We start from the raw sequence: 24,033 nt of genomic DNA, 5'->3' as shown, positions 1-24,033 counted from the left end.
ATGTCGAAACGTCGCCTCCAGAGAATAAAAGAAGTTGTATATCCATAATATATAATTGTCATTATTCTTCATCAGAAGTATTGAAAATACTTTACCGACATTAGTATTCACAAACGATTCAGATTTGATATTTACAACATCAATCTGAAGGGAAATGATTAGTTTTAATACAAGTTTTGGATCCATATATGTTAGGAATTTATTAAGTCAGAAAAGACAGAAGAAAAAACCACACAAACATAATCGACTCTTAGATCTGTATATGTTTAGTTTGCTTGATAATTTTATAATGATTGAAATGTTAATATCATACAGTTCAGCCATAAAGTTAAAGAAATATCATTTATGTACAAAAAGAATTAAATATATTGTTAAGCAGCTGATTATATATTTGCGCGTTGGTGAGTGTGAAAATGCATTTTGTTTGAAAGTGATTTGTTAAAAGACACTTTACTGGAATGTAAGTACACTATGACACGGCTGAATATACACCACCGGCTCTGATTCTGATATCAACGTAACTGGGAGTCATCGGGGACAAGATATTACATTATTTTTCATAAAATACGGATTTGTACTATTAAAACAAAGATATGTAAAGTATATAATTGTTATCGCTGTTTTCGTACATTTCTGTTATTTTCCTTCCTGTTGTAATGCTTCTGCACAATACAAATTGTACTTAAATTGTATAATTATCAGGGAGGTGTCCCAAGTTGTAGAACCTGTGCCCAGACACTTTCGCTATGGGACGGTGGGGTAGCCTAGTGGTTAAGGCGTTCCCTCGTCACGCCGAACACCGGGGTTCGAATCTCCACATGGGTACAATGTGTGAAGCCCATTTCTGGTTTAACCCGTCGTGATATTGCGGGAATATTGCTAAAAGCGGCGTAAAACTAAACTCACTCACCTTCACTGTGTGCATATGTTTTTAAACAAAGTGATTGAATCGCTACAGGAAGGGGTATTATCTTGGTTTTGTCCTGAGACATTAATACTGACCCCACTGTGTTGTAAGGCAAATCTATTTCAAAAGCGTTTTCTTCACATGTAAGTAACGGAAACTCGACAGTTCTACACAATAATTGTGAGGAATGTAACACCTGGTTTTTTTTTTCTGGTTCATCTGTCACTTGATTGTCTGTTTTCCCTTGCCTGGCAGGCGTACCCCTACTGGAAATACTTATCCTTTACGGGAACATATGGTGTCACCATTGATACTAGTATATATTGGTCCATACATATAAATATCACAGCAATGTTGCCCTTCACATCAAAATGCAGTCGGTCGAAGAGGCTCGCCAAAACAGAGCATTTTTTTACAGTGACATTTCATATGAACGCTACACTCACAATTTCAGTTTTTCGGCAGTCTGTAAATACTTGAGTCAGGGCCAGATAATCCCGTGACTGAGACCATGACCATCGATCTGATCATTTTGATGCGTATGAACCAACTCTATGGAGAGTGTTTACAGTCAAGACAAATATAGACTACAAAGGAATCACAGGTCTTCTCTGGAAGACCCCCTCGTAGAGACGAGTGAGTGAGTTTCGTTTTACGCCGCAATCTGCAATATTCAAGCTATATGGCGGCGGTCTGTAAATAACTGGGTCTGGACCAGACAATCCAGTGCATCATGAGCATCCATCTTCGCAATGGGGATACGATGACACTTGTCAACAAAGTCAGCGAGCCTGACCACCAGATCTCGTTTTTCGCCTTTCACGAAAAGGATGGGTCGATACCGGATCGTAACGAGTCTTGACACACGTTAAGTCGAGGCAAAGTGAGTGAGTGAGTGAGTTTACTTTTACGCCGCACTCAGCAATAGTCCAGCCATATGGCGTCGGTCTGTAAATAATCGAGTCTGGACCAGACAATCCAGTGATCAACAGCATGAGCATCGATTTGCGCAATAGGGAATCGATGGCATGTGTCAACCAAGCCAGCGAGCCTGACCACCCGATCCCGTTAGTAGCCTCTTACGATAAGCATGGGTTACTGAAGGTTCATTCTAATCCGGACCTTCACGGGTCCGAGGCAAAGTAGTGATTGAAAGTATGAAAACACTGCGAATGTCTGGCCATGTTGTCACGCAGTATCTCAGAGCAGAGCCGTCATATCCGTCATGAACCGGTTCTTACCCATCAAACAATCGGACCCCAGTGATTCCTTCCGGTTGATAAAGATCTGATGACATCCCTATGGGGGTCACGTCAGACTGGCCTTTCATCTGACCAATCGACCTCCTGACCAGATGAGGAAAGTGACAGCCGGATAGTGTTTTCTGATCACGCAACCTCGGACAGATTAACACCGGGTATTTTAGAACGACAGTTATGGCTGTACGACTCATTCCATCAAAGCCAGTGTCCGTCAGTTGCTTCATATACAACAGGATAAGCATTTGAACGGGAAACTATCGAATAGTCCATTCGGTGTAATACCTTATAATCTCCATCATCTATTGGTCATTCCAAAATATTCTTTTTCAGTTTCAAATTTTGATATGAAAACTTGTTGAAATATTTTCAAAGTGTTCGACGGCTTAAAACTCGTGTCAAGAAAGCTGCGTTGTGATTGTCTAATGTACTTGATAATGTTTTTATTGGTCACGTAGAGTTTGGTAAAGGCCGGTGTGAAGTGACTGGCAATGGGATGTAGTCATATCTTTTGGTCATCAACAACAGGAACTAAACTCTGATTAAATAAGTCAGGCTCGACAGGATGGCCAGATTCCAGTTTGCAAAAATGTCATGAAAAATATTTAGGTTCCGTTATCATGAATATCATGGAGTTGATTAACATTTTTATCTATCATACATGCCCTGAAACAAATATATCAAGAGCAGCGTATTGTCAAAACAGCTGGCAAGGTCACCACACTCTGAAATGAAAAATGTCGCTGGCATGGTTTTGGATATATACATGTATACTAGGATGTTTTAACAAATGTTGTTTTCTTCCAAAATGTCCAGAGACTAGATGTTGCTGTGAGCATCATGGACATAAGTGAGTGAGTATGGTTTTACGCCGCCTTTAGCAATATTTCAGCGATAACAAGGTAGGGGACTTCCATCTGGGGAATCGAACCCGGCGTGGCGCGTGAACGCGATAACCACTATCTTACCCCACAGTCCAACCTGTACCTGGACAAAACGTGTTGGGGACTTGACCCTCGGATATAGGCTGGCCAGGCTGACTGACCACCACTACGGCGATGCCTGGACATTCTGTCTCACAGTCCCTGAACCACATTATTTCCCCTTCGGCACTGCCCTTTCTGAAGTACTAAAGCCCTAAATGAAGCAGATCTCGATTTCATCAGGTATTCCCATCTCATTGGCGCTACTTTACAATTTAAAAGGACTTACTTGTTTCTGTCAAAATTATTAATATTCAGAGACGAAGCGATAGTCTAATGCCTGACGAGTGATCTGCCGTTTCCAACGTTTAATTCTCCTCAACATAACCAAATATAAGTGTCATGGCTTCTTCGATGGACTTTTGAATTTGAAGAATTGATACCCCAAACCCATCAAATAACCTCGGGGTGTTTCTGACATGAGTCTGTAAGATGGAGGTGAGCTATTTGCATACGCATGTCTGAGTATCGGAATGACTGGTTGATCTCATCTCTTCTCCAGAGAATCAATAACACCACACGTTTGTGTCCTTCCATTTACAGACATGCAATTTGAATAATATTTCAGGGCCTAATTAATGTTTCAATAAGTCCAGGGCCTTAATTTACTCTGCATAGAACACCGACAAATGAAAACACTCGCACAGGATCAATACCAATTTCATTTCAACATATTTCTTACAAGCTAGGCGAAACACGGCGCTAAATGTGGCCATCAATCATGATTGGATATTTCCAACAATGTCAGGAGACAGATTAATGAAAAACGCAGCTAAACGTTGGTGATAATTGCTAGTTATGTGAAGAGTCCAAACATCGCCTGTCGATGTTGATGACAATAATGAAATGGCATTGTTTGCAACGATAACTCAGAACAAATTACATTCAAGAAACATGACACAATACAACACGGGTAATGATAATGTTGTTTTATTTTCAGTTAATCTGTTTATCCTGTTTTTTGTGCGACTGTCGGTGCATCCTGTGCAAGAACACAGAGCCCTAATCATATCGACTGAAAAAGGTAAGTAGTGAGTGGCATATTTTGTTTCTGTGAAAACACATCGAATTCTAAAGTTTCAAAAGATAAATATTCTCTTACTGATCACAGCTGTGTGTTAACGCTTAATTCACGTTTCTGATAATATTCTAAGTACAGGCAAACAGATGCCTGACGCAGGGTTGGTTGGTTGTTGTATGACGCCGCAATCAGCAATATTCCAGCTGTATGGCGGCGGTCTACAAATAATTGAGTCTGGACCGCACAATCCAGTGATCAACAGCATGAGCATCGATCTACTCAAATGGGATAAGATGACACGTGTCAACCAAGTCAACGAGCCTGACCACTCGATCCCGTTAGTCGCCTCTTACGACAAGCATGGGTTGCTGAAGATCAATTCTAACCCGGATCTTCACCGGTACTGACGCAGGGGAACACTTATGTAACAGATCGGAGGCCGATGCCAGTGGGTATTTGCCACCCGATCTACTCTTGGCTCTAACATAATTGCAACATCGGTTTGGAATTAATTAAAACGATTCTTGCCTGGCGGGCATTTAAAATCCCTATCTTTTCTTTCTGCACAGGCAAAGGAACATATTCCACGTAACATGGAACAACGAATAACATTATGACACCTATTTCTCTCGAAGCGGGTACTTGGCCGCCATCATGAATGAATGTCAATGAATGATGGTCAAGGTCGCAATGCAAATGAAGGGAGGTCAAGGTCACATTAGCTATGAAAAGCGAAGCTCATAGATTGATATGACACGTATCGGTCAAAATCGCTTCAATCGAGATGGGGTTGGGGGATGCGATTTCACAAAAAGAAAAGGTAAAACATTACCAGAAAAGACTCAATCTGTGTCATTCGAGCTCAGAGGCAATAACGATGAATTGGTATTAATAACAATTTCTTTAAGTGGCATTTTTAAGAAGTTGGAAAGTCAGATGAGGACATATTTTATGGATGAGCATCTTTATTCAGGTGATGCGACGTTTCGATACAGATTCTTGTATCGTTGTCAACCAAGCATCACGTCGCATCTCCTGAATAAAGAATCTGTTCACCCATAAAGTTTGTCCTTATATAATCTATGACAATGATACAAAGATTCAATGAACTAAGATAATCCGTCTGTTTCAGAGGAATCCCTACTTTGTTCAGTTAGTCTCATGCAACTAAGTAGCGTGAACACACTTTAACTGACTTAAGATCAATAAATTTGTTTTCAGCTGTGTGAGTGAACTTTAAACGGAGTGAAAGACCAGTGAAAGTATTTGAGTTTTATCAGCAGCAGTATAGCGGTTCTTGAAATAACTGGTCTGTGACCCAACAGAGTTGCCAGTTTCTTGGTTTTCAAATCCAGATTTACATTTCGATTGACTCGAGAGACGGATTCCATTACAAGACAGCAGGTTGTCTTCGCTCCAGGTGCTATTGATATATCACCGTAAATAGTTTCATTCCATGTCTATTCGGTTGAAGACGATCTGTACACATATATTACACATATATTACCTCTGTACACATTAGACCCCTGTTAAATATAAGTCCTGATGTGTCGAAAATATTCGAGAGAAAAGGTCCCAATATAAGGCCATACCGCCGGTATCAAATATACTTGTGTCAGCGTTAAATGTGACATTTCGAAACGACGGTGTTCGAGTTGAAGAATCTACAAATATAGCCTAGCTTTAATAAGGGATGCGAATTTTTGTAAAGTGTGTTGCAGGTGTTAGCTAACTCGCGTCCCAGAAGACAGGGATAGCGTAATAAAGAGGTGCTGTAATTCAACTCTGAAATCTACAAGCATGCCTGTCAATGACTCATCAGACAATCGCAACAATTCTGTTTGTTCCTGTACAAACCCTGATTTGATCGTGTAAAAACAAAGTAAGTTTAATTGATCCAAGATTGTCTCATCAAATATTTAGACTGGTCTCAATGAAGTGATTAGGGTCTCGGGAGAGATCAAACCCGGCCAGTCCCCTCCCACAGTCACGCGTGCAAGTTGTAATTTATTTCTATGTCTTGTCGTGTGACTACCGCAAATACCGGAAGTTGCTCTGGGTGCGTATTGGCGTTGAAAACCAACATGACTTTGAGCATGAACAGAAAGCATCGAGTTGCTCTTTCTGGGTTTTAAGACCATCATACGACTCCAGCTCAAACTTGGTCTGATCACGCCCACAACATTCAAGACAACGGTTTAAAAAAATTAACTAGAATTTCTGTTAGACATTTGTTGGTCATGAAATACACAATGCCATTTTAGATAGTTGTCAAATGTAACATGTGTTATATTTGGGATTACGCTTTCTCAGTAAAGTACAGATTCTAGTACTTTTTTGGGGGGTTGAGTCCCATCTGGGATTCGAACCAACACCATCAGAGTCAGGCACGTAATCGCCAAACACACAAAGTCGGACGCCTAGACCGCTCAGCCACCGCGGCTTCCTCAAAAATGGAAGTCGGACAACTGGTAGTCAAGACTGCGGACTTTGTGTACCCCTCTGATAAGTGTTAATAATGGCACGGCTCCCACGGCCGAAAGCACCTAGGGTGTGGGTTCGAATCCCGGATGTGACTCAACCCCAAAAAAAGTACTAGAATCTGTACTTTACTGAGGAAGTGTAATCCCAAATATAACATATGTTACATTTGTTGGTCATTTCGAAATTTGACCACCACTGACAAAAATATCCACCCAATTCTATACTTTGGCTTGCACCATATAACCCACTGTTTTTCAGGTCAACAGTTGACTTGCCTGTGCGGGTCTGTGTGACCGGTGCCACTTGTGGGGCAGGTACGCCTTTCACTACATTCTGGTACCATCACTGTGTGTATGTGATTCGTAAATACACGATACATACTACAGATTTATTTATATATCTATTTTTATTTATTTATTTGTCGTAAGAAGTGACTAACGGGATCGGGTGGTCAGGCTCGCTGACTTGGTTGACACGTGTTATCGTAACCCAATTTCGTAGATCTATGCTCGTGCTATCGATCACGAGATTGCCTGGTCCAGACTCGACTATTTACAGACCAGATATAGATGGAATATCGCAATGGGTGCAACTTTAATAAACAATCAATCAATCGAATATGGGAATGTGTTGATGAGGTGTTTATTGAAAGCATCATGCCTACTAATTTAATTTGGGACGGCCGACGTTAAACACAGAAATTATAAAACAAACATATCGAGTCTACTGCTTGTAGACATTGTAAAAGGTATCGGTAAGTCTCACCAGGTCAACTGTGTTGTGAGAGACGTGACGTCACTGTGGATTGCTATGACGTCAACCTGACCTCGTTGATCTTCGTATAGATCGATGCTCGTAATGACAATCACTGGATTGTATGATCAATGATTTACTGTCCACCATCATATAGTTGGAGTTAACCAACCTATCTACCGACAGATATGCTAATTAAGAAACATTTCGCTCGCCACGCCGAAAGCCCGGCTTCGGTCCCCCACAAGAGTACAATGTGTCAAACTTCATTCTTGTGTCCTGCGCATAGTCCAGCTGTCAAATGCAACATCTTATTCAAGATTTCTAAATAGAAAGCGATATCAGGAGACGATGTCTGCAGGGGCAGTGTAATGACAATGATATTTGGAATGAAATAGTTTCTATTCAAAAGAACTTTAAATGACGATATGCTTTCTGCAATTAATTAATACAGAAGATTGCATTCAGTATGTAAATGCCACACGAAGTTTCAGCATGATTACCTATAAGTCTTTCAGTAAAAGCTAATGATATCAATTTCAACAGTTTGCTAACAGTTATTTCTTGTGTTAATAATGAGAGACATACACGCACGATCAGTATGATTTAAAACTATAAAAAATAAAATGATGCCATTGTCGTGTTCATTTCACTGTATGTAACAACACTTATGCCATGAAGCTGGCAAATCGACTGTGTAGCTGAACGTTTAGCATGTGATTCACGTGCTGCACGTACATTATGTGCTGCAGGTGTCGAGCCGCCCTCAGAAAATGACACCTGCGTTTGATAATGAAATGAACAACGCACGCAAAAATCGTGCGCGTAGGAATGTCAGAGAAATTTGTATTGATCAGAGTTTAAAAAGTCATTTTTAGCGGAGTGCAATATTTCAGAGAGCATAGGTGCTATTGATGTTGAGAAAATATTTAATTGGATCGGAAAAAATAGATGAAAAACATATATATGCCTTTGTTTGTTTAATAGCTTCTAGTTGTGACGATAAGTGAAGTGGACAGTGGACTGACGAAATTTACTTAAACTGTTTCTTAATTCTAATTAGTTTATCAAAGATCACGAAATGCACTTGGGATCCGAATGTTGGTTGTTTCTTCTTAATCAATAACGTATTTAACCATTCTGTTAAAACGCCAGTCTTCATCCATCAGACTTCAACACAAAACTGTTTACGAAGCGGGTTAGCTGTTCACGTGAACGGTGAAAGAATATAACATGAGTATGTAGAAAAACGGCCAAGGCTCGTAGCGTTCTGAATGTACTTGTCAATGGCTTAATTGTGAGAAATTATTTGAAGCTAAATACATCTCGTTAACCACGGGTGTGCTACCCCTAATACCTGAGGGCTATACCCTGACATTTTCTGGTTGAATTTATTTCTATGAGAGAGTGAGTATGGTTTTAAGCCGCTTTAGCAATATTCCAGTAATATCACGGAGGGGGACACCAGAAATGGTCTTCACACATTGTACCGATGTGGGAAATCTAACCCGGGTTTTCAGCGTGACGAGCGAATGATGTAACCACTTATTGCCGTGAACCGGCTGAGATCGTGTTGAACAGTAAACAGTGAGCACGGTGTTTGCCTGCAGACTACACATATAAGAATGGTTTTCGCTGTGATATAAATGTTCTTACCATACTACGTATGTATATACATATTACTATGTACACCCATACTATATTACATTACAACAACATCCGACCTGTTAAAACAACATGCCACTTTATTTTGCATAATGTATATTCTTAGTCAGAATGATAAATGTTCCCAACTTCTAATATGGTTTTCACATCTTGGTGTACTAAGTAAGGTAACCCGAAAAACATCGATTATGTAACTGTTATAACCCATAAGTTGTTTTAGTGCATTTAGAGTGAGTGGGTTTAGTTTGACGCCGCTTTTAGCAATATTCCAGCAATATCACGGCGGTGGACACCAGAAATGGGCTTCACACATTGTGAACATGTCGGGAATTGAACCCGGGTCTTCGGCTAGTGGCATTTAAAAGTTGGTGTGTTGAACTGGTTTAATACACGTTAAATTTTGAATGAAAATGATTCATTATGTTTTTAAATAAAAGCAGTGCAATTTGACCTACTGAAGACACAGGCTAATCACCGTGCAATTGACAAGTGGATACAATCTCCAGTTCGAGGTCAGCCCTGACCGTCAGTCTCGCACAATCAGTAACGCATCGAGCGCCTAATTACCCGTCAGACTCCGAGCCCCACATCATTAAGTAGCGAAGATTAGATACAGAAGCTGGCGTAGAGAAAGATGCAGTGCTCATAGTTTTTAGGTGCAACACATAATCTGCCCGTCTCTCTGAACGGGCCGGTAGGGAGACCTGCACGCTGTTTTAATTATTAGCCTATGGAGACTTACGCCTAACGTGTATCGTTTTAACTCAAAGTTGGCTTTAATGGTGGATCTGATGAATGACGTCGGGACGTAATGTCGGGGTGTCGTCAGTTTCCCAGGGTGCACTGGGGTAAGTGAACGTGGACGTGAACTGCAGCTTGAGGCTATTTGTCGGCTCAGAGTATAATTCGAGACGAAGAGGGCAACGTGGAACCTTCGGTTTCTTGACAAAATATGTACAAATCGAACAAGACAGAATCTAATATTACAGCTTATTTCTCATTTGGATGTATTTCTTATAATACATATAGGTTCCATAAGTCATTGAGTGAGTATGGTTTTACGCCGCTTTTAGCAATCACCAGCAATATCACGGCTGAGGACACCAGAAATGGGCTCACACATTGTACCCATGCGGGCAATCAAACCCGGGTCTTCGGCGTGACGAGCGAATGCGTTAGCCACTAGGCTACCCCACCGCCCCTCCATAAGTCAGATGTAACTTAAATAGATATCTGTCATCTTGGAAAATACACATTTTGATAAATATATTTTTTATATATTTCAAGACAATGTAATTGCTACTTTAAATCTTTACCTTGTAGGGTCACGGTGATTGTAACCCCGGGGCTCGAACTAGTGTTTTGGTTTAACAAACGAAGGCTGATTCGCAGATGTTGAAAAATAAGCTACCTTTGAACTCAACACATTCATAGTTATTATCAATTTGTTACAAACGTCTGTCTCTAGTAGTCTAGAATGTTATTAGACTAAGATCTAGTCTCAAAATTGAGCATATTTTACTGAAAAATAACGGTTCCTAAATTAAAATCATAAAATATAATGAAAAGGACCCCAGAGACTTTCTTCATTTTCAGAATCGGTGGAAATCTAGACTTGCCACATATTCTAGACTTGCATGGAGTTTCTTTGATGTATTTGTTTGAGGGTCTGGATGACAGACTAAAACGTTATGTGAGCATTTGTGCATCAGCAGAAACAATAGACCACCTTCACCCAGCTTGAGTATATCTAGATAACTATCATATTTAGAATATCTACAAAAACACAACATTCGCCCGTATTCCGTTTCATTAACTTGATACACTTTATGTCTCCCGTTCGCGTTAATAATTGGCTGACCGAGCATACCTGAATGATGGCTGACTGATTACAGTGTATAACGTTTCACAGCGAACAGAAGCAACACTTACACAGGAAATCTGATAAATGATATCATCACTTGGATATCAGATGAGGATGAAGCTTTTTCAGAATCTGATCTGTGTAAGAATACGCTTGTTTTTCCTTTCCCGAGACGCGAACATCTTCATACCAGCTTAAAAAGGCTCTCAAATCATTATCAAATAATAAACACATCTGCCACATGAAAGTATGACCCCTGACCCCCTCATATACGTCAGTCATTGTTTATTACAGTAATCTACCATTACGATAATATTTATTAAAACACGTAATTGATGGGAGTTACCTCCCCTGAGTTTGAAGGCGCCGAGTAACACGAAACATGACGGTGTCTGTTTTAAGTGCCTCTTTGCCGAGGATGTATACTGGTCCGACAGGAATAGAAAACTGTTTACACTGCACGAGTAATTACAATTACGAGGTTGAAATGTTCACGGTGGAGAATTGTGTACAATCTATTTGTGTTTAAAGAGATCTTAAATTCAAGTTGATAAAATGTTTGACGTAAACTGACACGTCGGTATCTCTTGTTGAAACTGCATTTGTGGTTTATGTTGGACGATTATTCTTTCTTATGTTTTAGTTTATTAACTACAGTTTTTGGATGCTCATCGGCTAAGTGTATTTTTGGTTTCTGTGTATCATGTATGCAAACTCAATCTGACATTTGTTTGCAAGTATCTCTGAACGGATTTTAATGCGTATTTAAAAAAGCACACCACCTTTGGATTAAATCGGCAACACCCTCTATTTCAGGAGTACCTGAGTTAGGCAACAGCCCAAACACGACCAACACGAAGGACCAAACGAGTGTTCCCACAGTTCGGCTTTTCCAGCGGGTAACATAGAAAATGTTACTTGCTTACAGATAAGCTGGGTACATTGATTGGTTCAGCCATTCAGAAAACGACATTTATGTGTGAGGTAAGATAAATTGATATGTATGCATCATGCTATATATGCATTGTGTGGTGGGCCAAGAACTGTTGCGGACGTCACATTCTCAATGTAATTAACCACGCGTCTTGGGACTGGTATATGGAAAAAGCTTTTATAAAACAAAACAAGTGCTGGCCACCTATATGATGGACAAGGGCTCACATGTCCGGTCAGTCTGGCGGACACTGTACCAACCTTTATGAAAGAAAATCATGGGAAATCAGCCACATCAGGTATTTCCAATCTCGGCATTGTTATCTATGAATGACTGCATGCAATCTATCCATAACCGTGGACAATCACTGTCGGATATTGACTTCTTACATGAAAAGCTGTATATAACCAATAACAGGCCACGCCACACCACGTCAGTTTGGGTTCATTAGTGTTAATCAGAAAGCTTCGATATGGAGAGCCTTTTCGTACAGAAACGTTTTGGGGCCATTTTCTGTCAAATGTCACAATTTATTCTTCAAAGTAGCAAATTGGAGATTGATGTGTTAAAATTTCGAGATCATGATTTGAAATCTCCAATAATATACGAGTTGAATTCTGACTTACAATTATAATTTTAATGAACAAATAAACACTTATTTATACACTTATGCACTTATTTATTACTGGGTAGGTTATTTGAAATGCCATCTTAATATGTTGAATCTTTAGTTATATCTTGACATATCAAGAACCTGAAATGTCAACTTATTTTCGTCAAATTTCAACTCAATATGCAACTTATGGCAGCTTTAAGTCTCAAGTAAAATATTGAAATAGACCACAAATAACCCTAAAAGGTTTCCGTCCAGCTCGATTGTGTTATTCGTCAAGGGAAGGCGAGAAGGGATTCACATGCAGTCTTGGACGAACCAAGTGCACATTCTCTTATCGAAAATCACCATTTGTCCGTGACACACCGCTGCACGTGCAAACTACTGTCACTTAACTCTTCTGATTAGTCTGTTCAACAAACAACAGCAGAGGAGCACATTTGCATTCATTCATAAAACAAGCCTTTATTGATTTGTGCGTCACAACTTTTGTTGTTGAGTATATGTTTTGTTGGCGTTTGAAACATCTCGTGGGAAATTTCATGAAGTGGTAAATTCAAAGCGAGCCTTTCACCTCGCCACGAGGGTCCTTTTTAAAGGTGATAAGAACACAGTACCACAGCACGAGATTGACATAATTATATACAGTTTTCTTTCGTTGAGCGTGTACAGTTCACTCACTGTTAATATTCTTAACAATTACCAATGTCCTCGGACATAAATTAAAAGACCTGTATTTTCAATTACCATGGTTTTTTTCTGAGAGGAAAAAATGGTTTTTTACGCCAGGTCTCCTAAGAGTTTCAAGGACTTCAGTACCGCCGCACAACGAAGCACATGTGATACATGTGGTCTCAACTTAGGCAAGTGAGTTTGTTTAAAGTTGTCTCAGTTCATCCAGCAGCAAATGGGTACCCGGGGGGATAACCTTGACTATTACCCTTCTAGACCTCATAGACAGCTTGGGCTATCAGGGGCAATAATAATCAGCGCCGTTGAGCTCTGCATGTGGAAGCTAAGCGCTATACAAATCCATAATTATCATTACTATTTCCTTCGTGTTTGACCAAAATCAAAAAGCCATTGTTTTGTTTCAAAAATAGTGAACATACTCGATTGCAGACTGCCCTACCACACATCAGACAGTCATTGTATAAATGCACATATGCATGTAACTGTGTAATAAACAACTGCACGCGCACATGTGCAACCACTCAATCCGTCAACACCAGCATTGAGACGTGGCGATATGCACACACACAGGTACGTCATTATGTACATGAAGTTCTTTGTTATGCACGCTTGTTGCCCGACTCCGACATATTGCCACCGCATACCTCCCGCTAACAATTAACCGTTACTCATGCAAAGCGACACAAATACCAGATCTTCGGCATTCGGCTTCACACGACTTACTCCTTCACCAACATGACACCTCGGTGAGTGAATGAATGTGATTTTACGCCGCTTTTATCGATTTTGTTGCAATATCACGTGTGTGTGTGGTGTGTGTGTGTGTGTGTGTGGGGGGGGGGGGGAGTTGACGGAAATGGGCATCACACATTTCACCATGTGGGGTCTCGAACCCGGGTCGCCGGATTGACGAGCGTTTGCTTTAACCACTAGGCTATCCCACCGCCATGACACCTCGGTAAGTGGGCGAGTGAGTTTATATTTACGACGCTTTTAGAACTATTCCAGCAATATCACGGCGGGGCACACCAGAAATGGGCTTCACACATTGTACCCATGTGGGGAATCGAACCCGGGTCTTCGGCTTGACGAGCGAACGCTTTCAATACTATGCTACCCCACCAGCCTGGCACCACGGTAAGCACTGCGTTGACGACATGGATTGCGTCACTATATTTCGGGTAACACTAGATCTCGACTCATACATATCTTAATATTTATTTATGGTTTGAAAGAAATTATGCAAGCAATTTAATACGGATCAAATTTTATACGGTCTTGGCTGATGCCAGATTGGGTGGTATGATGTTCGCTTGATAAGCACATGAACGAGTGAAGCTATGTGGATTCCTCGATACGCTCGCTGAAGCGGTATATGGGATTGTGATGACCGAGCAGGTGATGATGAACAGAAGGTTGATGAATGTTTTTCTTCGATGTAGGTGGCCAAGAGTTACAACGTGCCAACATTTCTGGGGTAAACTCATTACACTGTGTAAACACGTGATATGTCACATCCGTGTACCTTGTGAATGACAGGCCAAAGTTGCGGAAGTGTTGTCTGAATATGTTACAATTATAGTGTTATATTTTTATGAACATATACTGAAAAAATCAAATCGTTATTGACACTTACTGAAGACATTCAAACGGAACACGTCACCATGAACAAACGGAACACGTCGTCATGAACAAACGGAACACACCGTCATGAACAAACGGAACACGTCGTCATGAACAAACAGAACACGTCGTCATGAACAAACGGAACACGGACACCGTCATGAACAAACGGAACACACCGTCATGAACAAACGGAACACGTCATGAACAAACGGAACACGTCGTCATGAACAAACAGAACACGTCGTCATGAACAAACGGAATACACCGTCATGAACACACAGAGCACGCCGTCATGAACACACAGAACACGTCGTCATGAATAAACGGAACACGCCGTCATGAACAAACAGAACACGTCATGAACAAACAGAACACGTCATGAACAAACGGAACACGTCGTCATGAACAAACGGAACACGTCATGAACAAACGGAACACGTCGTCATGAACAAACGGAACATATCATCATGAACAAACGACACACACCATCATGATTAAACGGAACATAGCATGTCGAGGATACAGAGCATATCTACATGAGGTCAACTATGGTTATGCTGAATTCAAATTTCTTGTTTCATACGAAAATGGTTTTTACAAATTGATTTTAATTTAAAAGTTTAAAAAAATCGTATTTGTATATTTTATGTCGAAGTTTAGGCAGAATGTCGTTAACAAAAACGTCACAGACTGCCCCTGTTTGAAGAGGTCGTACAATGACTCACAATTCATCTGGCTCACTGGTTACACTAGTTATGTGTTCTTTGCGCTTAATAAGTGCATTTCGTAATATCAAGTCCGTACCAGACCGCCAAACTTTTCTAGCGGGCAGAGCCTCGTTTTGAGATTTCCACTATTACCAGATTTCCTTTTGTACGCACGCTTTCCGACAGAGCACGTTGCACGACATGTTTGCAAGGATTAGAAGGAGCATAGTGTTGCAATATACAAGTTGTTAGATGTATAAAATAATGCTGTTAATATTTATATATCCAGTTGAATGAGTTGGTCTCAAAATTCTGGACTGGTTATTGTAGTAAGTTGCGCAATGGGACAGAACCCAGTCAGCAGGAAACGACACTGCTGTGTAATCAATCTTTTGTCTTGAGAACACGTCGCCATGAACAAGCGGAACATATCATCATGAACAAACAGAAATACCATATCGTGAACAAACAGAAATATCATCATGAACAAACACAGCATATCATGAGCAAACGACACACACCAGCATGATTTAAACGGAACATATCATCATGAACAAACGACACACACCAGGAACAAACGGAACATATTATCATGAACAAACAGGAACATATCATCATGACCAAAATATCATCACAACAACATATCATCATGAACAAACAGAACATATCATCATGAACAAACGACACACACCAGCATGATTTAACGGAACATATCATCATGAACAAACGGAACATATTATCATGAACAAACGGAACATATCATCATGAACAAACGGAACATATCATCATGAACAAACAGAAATATCATCATGACCAAACACAACATATCATTATGAACAAACGGAACATATCATCATGAACAAACGGAACATATCATTATGAACAAGCGACACACACAAGCATGATTAAACGGAAAATATAATTATGAACAAACGGAACATATCATTATGAACAAGCGACACACACAAGCATGATTAAACGGAAAATATAATTATGAACAAACAGAACCTATCATTATGAACAAACGGAACACGTCGTCATGAACAAACGGAACACGTAATAAACACAACGACAACGTCTTCCCCCGGATACAGAGCATATCGACATGAGGACACAGAACATGATCTATAGCATGTACTTCCATGTTACGTGAGGCTACATATATCTATACTCACATGTCTCGTATTATATACATTACAAAGCGTCCATACCCAGGAATGAAAATCTCAATGCCTCCATTGAAAAATATGAGGAGCTTGTTGAATATTTAAAAAAGAAGAATTGGGATTTGAATAACAAGCTGATCATATCAACCGTTTCTGTCGTTTAAAAGTACATACGGTATTCATCTAAAACCTTAAAAAAGTTTTACAAAGCCACAAATGATTTATGTGTAGTATATACAATGTCTCAATGGTAGAGAAAGACGCGCTTGCAACAGGTGTTTTCTTTCCACAAAATACTGGCATGAAGATACGTGTCTACATATTCCTGCCGTATAAGTATGTACCAGAAACAAACATATCTTCCAAGCACAAAATAAATACTCATGTATTCTGAACCACGGTAAATTGCAACAGAACCACGTCCACGAAAAAAACTATATTTGAAATAGGCTGAAATCGACAGGTGCTTATTTCAAGAATGAAATGTACATTTCTTTCACCGTTTAGCGTCGGTCGCTACCTGACTATAGAGAGCAGATGTTAAGCTATTTAAATCCGCCTGTCAATATCAGACGCAGGGTCGGCCCGGAGACGAGTGTATTTATTCTACTCGCGTCTCTCTTGAGCTTCGTTTGGGTTGCCTCTGAAATAGCGACGCACGGGTGAATGGGCACTCAGGAAAATCATTGTTGGACGGGTCATGAGAGAGCGTATGTTCACGGCTGACAAATGCGCCGATTATTGCCGTATTGGGAGATTAATAATGTATAAAACACGCAGATTACAAGCGTCAGTTGAGTTTCATGAAGGGTAGCTTTAGCCGTACACGATATTGACGACGGGTGAAACGATGAGACGAGGACGGTGACATATGTTAATTCATTTTGAACTTTATTAATTTTTCAAGTCTTTGTTGAAATATCCTTTCATTATTAGACCTTTCAAAATGTCACCACGTAATAAGAAATCACATAACCTTCGCATTTAATTTATACTTGCCAGTTAAACACCATTCTGTTGTATTGTGGCATTTAATAATAGTAAGGGTATTTGTATAGCGCTGACTTCCACCACACAAGGGCAATGTTCAATGAGCTGACAAACTCAAAGTCACATTTTTGAAAGCTGAACGGTTGGAGGGAGTTTTATATATCTTTTTCTATGAAATATACATTTCTAATATACCCTGTGACGTGCTACGTGTCCCGCAGCTTGAATCATGGAGAGATGTGTCATGAATCATGATGGCACAACGAGGTGTACCTTAGACAAATATTTAATCCCAGAAATAAGGTTATCTTATGTATAAATATATACCTCCAAAAAATATACATAGAATCCACAGCAAGACCAGAACAATTGTTAATGTTAGGTTAGGCATTCTATATACTTGCTCAGTCAGTTCTAGACTTGTGTTGGACGTTTTAATTTGTTTCCAGGATCTGGGAAAGGGACAATTAAGTTGTACCCTTACATTAGACGTTGTAGGAATGACATGGCAAACACATGTATTTTAAAATTCGTTCTTAACAGTGATACATATTTTACATATTATTGGCAGGAGCTATGTTACGGTCGGCTCGTGAGAAACGAGTATTTCATGATTTCTATTTTCACCAAAAAATCCAAAGAAACTAAATAACACATGCACGACAATCGTCAACAGAAGCCCTTAAAAAATATATGTTTGTTATTGTTATTATAGTGTTCGGTATTGTTATTATAACGCATAGTAATGTAGTGTTGAGTGGGCGCCATTGTCGACGTCTATGACGATCAATAACGTCAGATTAGCGTAACGTCATACACTGAATTCAACAACATGTCAGGTCAAAACTCCAAGTGTTTTAATCAATATACTCCTTGTGTGCCATGCAGGTGAATAGGTCCGCGGTAGGTATAGGTATCGTGCAATTCGGCTTAGAAAGGATGGGTGGGCGGGAGGGTGACGAAATCGTGACGAAATCGTGACGTACCGACTCTTGTATCTCGTCACCATGACGTTAAGCTGCCAGTACTGAAAAACTGGTCCAGTACTGATACAGGATGACTGTCCCAGACTGAATTATTTACTGGTTGCCTAGTCTGTCATACAGACCCGGAATCAAATATATCCAAGAAAGCCCATGCAAGTCTAGAATATGTTGCAAGTCCAAAAATGAAGAAAGTCTTAGGGCTCATCTTCATTATGTATATAAGAGGTAAATTCTGAAATAATTACGGGACCGTATCGACACGGATCTTCTCCGGAGAAGATCCGTATCGTAAATATTTCAGGAGAAGATCCGTGTCGTGTAATTATTTCGGAAGATCCGTGTCGTGTAATATTTCAGGAGAAGATCCGTATCGTATTCCTGGGAGAAGATCCGTATCGTGTAAATATTTCAGGAGAAGATCCGTGTCGTGTAAATATTTCAGGAGAAGATCCGTATCGTGTAAATATTTCCGGAGATCCGTGTCGTGTAATTATCCGTGTCGTGTAAATATTTCAGGAGAAGATCCGTGTCGTGTATTTCCGGGAAGATCCGTATCGTGTAATATATTTCAGGAGAAGATCCGTGTCGTGTAAATATTTCCGGGAGAAGATCCGTATCGTGTAATTATTTCAGGAGAAGATCCGTGTCGTAATAAATATTTCCGGGAGAGAAGATCCGTGTCGTGTAATTATCCGTGTCGTGTAAATATTTCAGAGGAGAAATATCCGTATCCGTGTCGTAAATATATCCGTTCGTGAGGAGAAGATCCTATTTCGTGTAAACATATTTCCGTGTCGAGTAATTATTTCAGAGGATCCGTGTCGTGTAATTATTTCAGAGGAGAAGATCCTTTTCGTGTAATTATTTCAGGAGAAGATCCGCGTCGTGTAGCTATTTCAGAGGAGAAGATACATAGCTATGCTAAATGCAGTGTTAAATAACATCTACTCATGTAAAATAACGGATATTCTCCTTCAACGTGAATCCTCTTTGAACGTTATGTCAGTTGTATCAGAGTGGGCCAACTTGTAAGAGGAAAGCCCGAACAGATGCTGGTCTCAAACAATTACATCTTTTAATTTCTTATTTACAAGAATGTTAAATATATAAAATAATGTTAGGAAAGAATGTAAGATTTTGTAATAAGAATGCTGCTTATGCGTTTAATGATTCGTCCATTGAATCATGTTTAAATATTAAATATTCCTATGAATAATATACATCGCCTACGCCATGTTTATAACAATGATGCACCTGTACAAGATGTGTCACGAATATCATGTTTCTTTCATCCTGACATTTAATATATAAGACAGCTTTGCAATGCTAAGAGTGGGGGAATGAGTTCTCTGAGGTAAATGTTAATGCTCAACCAATTAATTTCCGTAAGAGTGACTTGAGTTAAAGTCAATTTTGAATTATTATTAATGCATGTGTTTATTTTTTTAATTTTACGTGGATAGTGTGATTTCAAAACTACAAAATGTCACAACATACATTGATTCAAAATTTCTTCGTGAACAAACAGACGCCAGTGCCATTTTGGGTCCATGACATCAAGCTTGTGAAGGACTCTCCAACTACATCTCTCCACGTGCTTCACCTTTGATCAATGTTTAAGAGGTTAGCGATAATCAGGGGAGATTGATTATTAGTCGGTGAGAAACAAGCCAGTGGTTAATCACCCATAAACAAGGATATGACGGGGAATGAAGCGCAACCGCGGGTAATAGAATGTTCCGTGGAAATGTGTAACAGGGCGAGCAGTTTGATATAACAAGGGGATGGTGACATCGAATGCAATACGATGTCTAGTCTGTCTCACAGTCCCTGGACCACATTATTGTCCCTACTGCCAAGCCCTCCCTGCAATGTAGTCTGTCTCACAGTCCCTGGACCACATTATTGTCCCTACTGCCAAGCCCTCCCTGCAATGTAGTATGTCTCACAGTCCCTGGACCACATTATTGTCCCTACTGCCAAGCCCTCCCTGCAATGTAGTCTGTCTCACAGTCCCTGGACCACATTATTGTCCCTACTGCCAAGCCCTCCCTGCAATGTAGTCTGTCTCACAGTCCCTGGACCACATTATTTCCCCTACTGCCAAGCCCTCCTGCAATGTAGTCTGTCTCACAGTCCCTGGACCACATTATTGTCCCTACTGCCAAGCCCTCCCTGCAATGTAGTCTGTCTCACAGTCCCTGAACCACATTATTTCCCCTATAGACTAGCCCTTCCTGCAATGCTAAAGCCCGATATGAAGCAAGTCTAGAATTCCCCAGGTTCTGAATCTCCCAACTCACTGGGGCTCCTTTTCAATTTAAATTACGCGTACGTTATATTCGGCTATGTCGAACATTTGGGTTATACATTCACTCAATAGATATATTACTTTCTATCTCGAAGGTCTATCACCCTATCCACAGGTATCACAATGGTGTAATTGTTGCAGGAATATGTTTAAATACAGCGTAATTGATGCAGATTGGGCTGATGTGTATATCAGTCAAGTGATGAGGCTGACGGCACTTAACAGTAAATACATAGCAGCACTCACAGCGTGATTGACAGCTCGGAGTGTTAGCACCTACCTTATGTAAGGAGAACTCGTTCTTAACCACATCCCACAATGTCGTGTATCCGTGGCAGAAATGGCAGCAAAGTATCCAAACCAAAAACCTCACGGTTCCTGAATATCGTCCCATTTTCACCAACCGTCTTTAATTTGCCGTGGAACTCACTGAACACTTCATAACTGATTGTACTCAGCTGTGATGATCTCCGCAGTACAATAACACTGCTAATTCGCCGACACTTCACACTGTATCGAACCGTTGTATTAACGAGTACGTTGTATATGTTGAGATGGAACGTCGCTGTAACGTCGTTGTGATGCAGTTGTAGGTCCCACAACCATTAACTGACAATAATACTCAGACTGTCAAATCCTCGGGGATATTGATTGATAGTTGCCAGTTTCACCTCATTAGTCAATTTCTTCATATATTCATCACTGTCATCGCCTGCAAACCTCCACTTGTCTATTTCATGGTCAACCACCCACACACAAGAATAGCACTCTTTGAAATGAGAACCACTAAACAACTTTTGATTGAGCCAAATATCATCCGAGGTGCTAGACCGTATGAACGTACTCCGCAATCAGAACGTGTTAATTTCACATGGAAACATGTCAATATCACATAACCTGGTGTTGATTTCGTACAACTCCTCTCGCAGCAGTGGCTTGTTTTAGCCGCGGCGATGTGTATTTCACATACACACGTGTCACTGTGGTGTACACACGCAGGGACCGATGTCTATTTCAACTGGTTGCAGCCACTGCGGTGCTGGTGTTGCCGGAGAGGGAGCGTGACAGTGTAGCCGCTGTTAACGTGTATGTCTCAAACGTAGGAAGAAGGTAGCAGCTCCTTCAGCTCTGGGGATACGTGCCTCCTCCGCGAGATGAGGGACGGAGTAAAGCATTGTACCCTAATGCATGTTCAGGGCGCAGGCATTGTAGGGACGGTCTGATACTGTAAGTAATTTATGACTTATTTCGGAAAATATGTTGACGCTCAATTAGCAGCTGATGGGATATGGAATGTAGTACTGTAGTAGTCTGTCTCACAGTCCCTGAACTATATTTCCCCCTACAGCCTTTCTTCCTGCAATGCTCAAGCCCTAAATCAAGCAAGTCTAGATTTCCCCAGGTTCAGGAATCTCTGATGTCCCCGAGGCTCCTTTTAAATTTAAATGGGTTTATTTGCTATAATCAAAATTATATATATGCGATAGTCTAGGGATGCAGCATAGATGGTCAGAGTGTGGAATGGTGTAAAGACGATGAATATGTTCGTAAGCGGTCGACAAAAATGAGAGTATAAATGATTTTGTAAAATTGGGTTTTTAAAGGATTTATTAGAACGATTGACCCACACATCACGCTAATTAATGAATGTCTATGACCAATGTTTAGCAAGGACGCATTATCGCAAGGTATTCTGAAAATACAGGCAAACAATTTACTTGTCGCATTACTTGTCCGTATAGCGGGGTTTCCGGGTTGATGGGAATCAGACTAACCTGGTTTCGCTAAATAGGGAAGGTAGGAAGGGAAGTTGACGGCTAACTACTAATTTGACAAGGAGATAAAGAGACAGTGAAAACTATATCGCTGTTGGTCTCTACAGAACTCATTGCAGGTATTGGTGGTATCAAGACAACTTCTACAGGGGTTGGTAAGGGGTTGAAGGGGTTGAAGGGAGGGTCAGGTACATTTGGAGATAGAACCGATCCAAATCATGAGCAACATAACAACAAAGCAATTCCAATAATTAGCAGTAAATATTGATAATAATATTTATAATAATTGCCGGTATATCGATGCAGATATTGTTTGGATTTCGGATTATTATCTGTCTTCATAAACCTCTCCCTATCGTATTAGTGTGTGTGTGAGTGAGTGAGTTGGGTTTTACGTCGCTTTTAGCAATATTCCAGCAATATTACGGCGGGGAACACCAGAAAAGGTCTTCACACATTGTACCCATGTGGGACATCGAACCCGGGCTACCGGTTTTAATATATCCGGAATGTTTTGAGGGCGACAACAAACAACGATAAAGTTGAATTCTCAACGCCCTGGGGAGAATACACAAACGTGAACATATCGGCGTCCAGTAGCACACTATCAGTCTGTTATTATCAGAGTGTTGAGTCAAGACATCTAATTCTCTCTTCTTTATAATAACCACACGATCCACATTTCTGTATATAAGATTGACCATATTCATCCTGTCATACGACTAGTGCACTGTATAACACATTGAATACACTTTACCCAGAATTATTACCCCAAAAAGTACATAAAAATTGCAGGAACACCAAAGAAAAAATAACAACATGTTAATTCGTGATTCTGCAACGTTTTAAACTGGCAAAAAACCACAACATTTTCGGAGTCCATAAAGTTTTCGAAACACTTCTTTTCTAAATTCTTCGCCGACCGCCGCAAATTCCTGTTCCCTCCCTCAATGCACTTCGACTTAAAGAGTTCCACATTGGTAATCGCTTTGGAAGGAATATTACTGAAGCGAAGCTCCTCAAGAATCGGCCCGGCATCATAGATGTTTAAATGTTACTTTGGAAGTTTCCGAGACCGAAATATATTGCATATGTCAATAGAGGTTTGCACGTGAAATCAGTGGCAGCCCGGTGACGGGCGCGTCCATTTGCGAGATGGGAAGGGGCGTAATCGTAAGAGTATAGTTCTGTGAGGTTAGTTTTAGTACCCTTGGAACTGCTAAGTGTACAATCTCATGGTTAAGTGTTTACTCGTCATCGGGATTTCTTAAAATAACGCCCAGGTACAGGGCCATC

The 24,033-nt window shown here is 40.4% G+C and overlaps 1 protein-coding gene across 1 annotated transcript in view; it reads right to left on the bottom strand.

Annotated features, from left to right (window-relative positions):
- The window catches only part of LOC124283773, a 100,053-nt gene extending 78,682 nt beyond the window's left edge, over positions 1–21,371 (bottom strand). Inside the window, exon 1 of the mRNA XM_046719798.1 lies at positions 21,243–21,371. Within this exon, the coding sequence (XP_046575754.1) occupies positions 21,243–21,356 (114 nt within the window). The 5' untranslated portion in view covers positions 21,357–21,371. The remainder of the gene's footprint in view (positions 1–21,242) is intronic.
- Between the last annotated feature and the right edge of the window lie 2,662 nt (positions 21,372–24,033).

This window comes from Haliotis rubra, unplaced genomic scaffold, assembly GCF_003918875.1.
Source record: "Haliotis rubra isolate DU_JTF1 unplaced genomic scaffold, ASM391887v1 Scf320, whole genome shotgun sequence".
NCBI classification, from domain to species: Eukaryota; Metazoa; Mollusca; class Gastropoda; order Lepetellida; family Haliotidae; genus Haliotis; species Haliotis rubra.
Note: the sequence above shows the minus strand (reverse complement) of the source record. Positions and strands in the feature narration are given on the sequence as shown.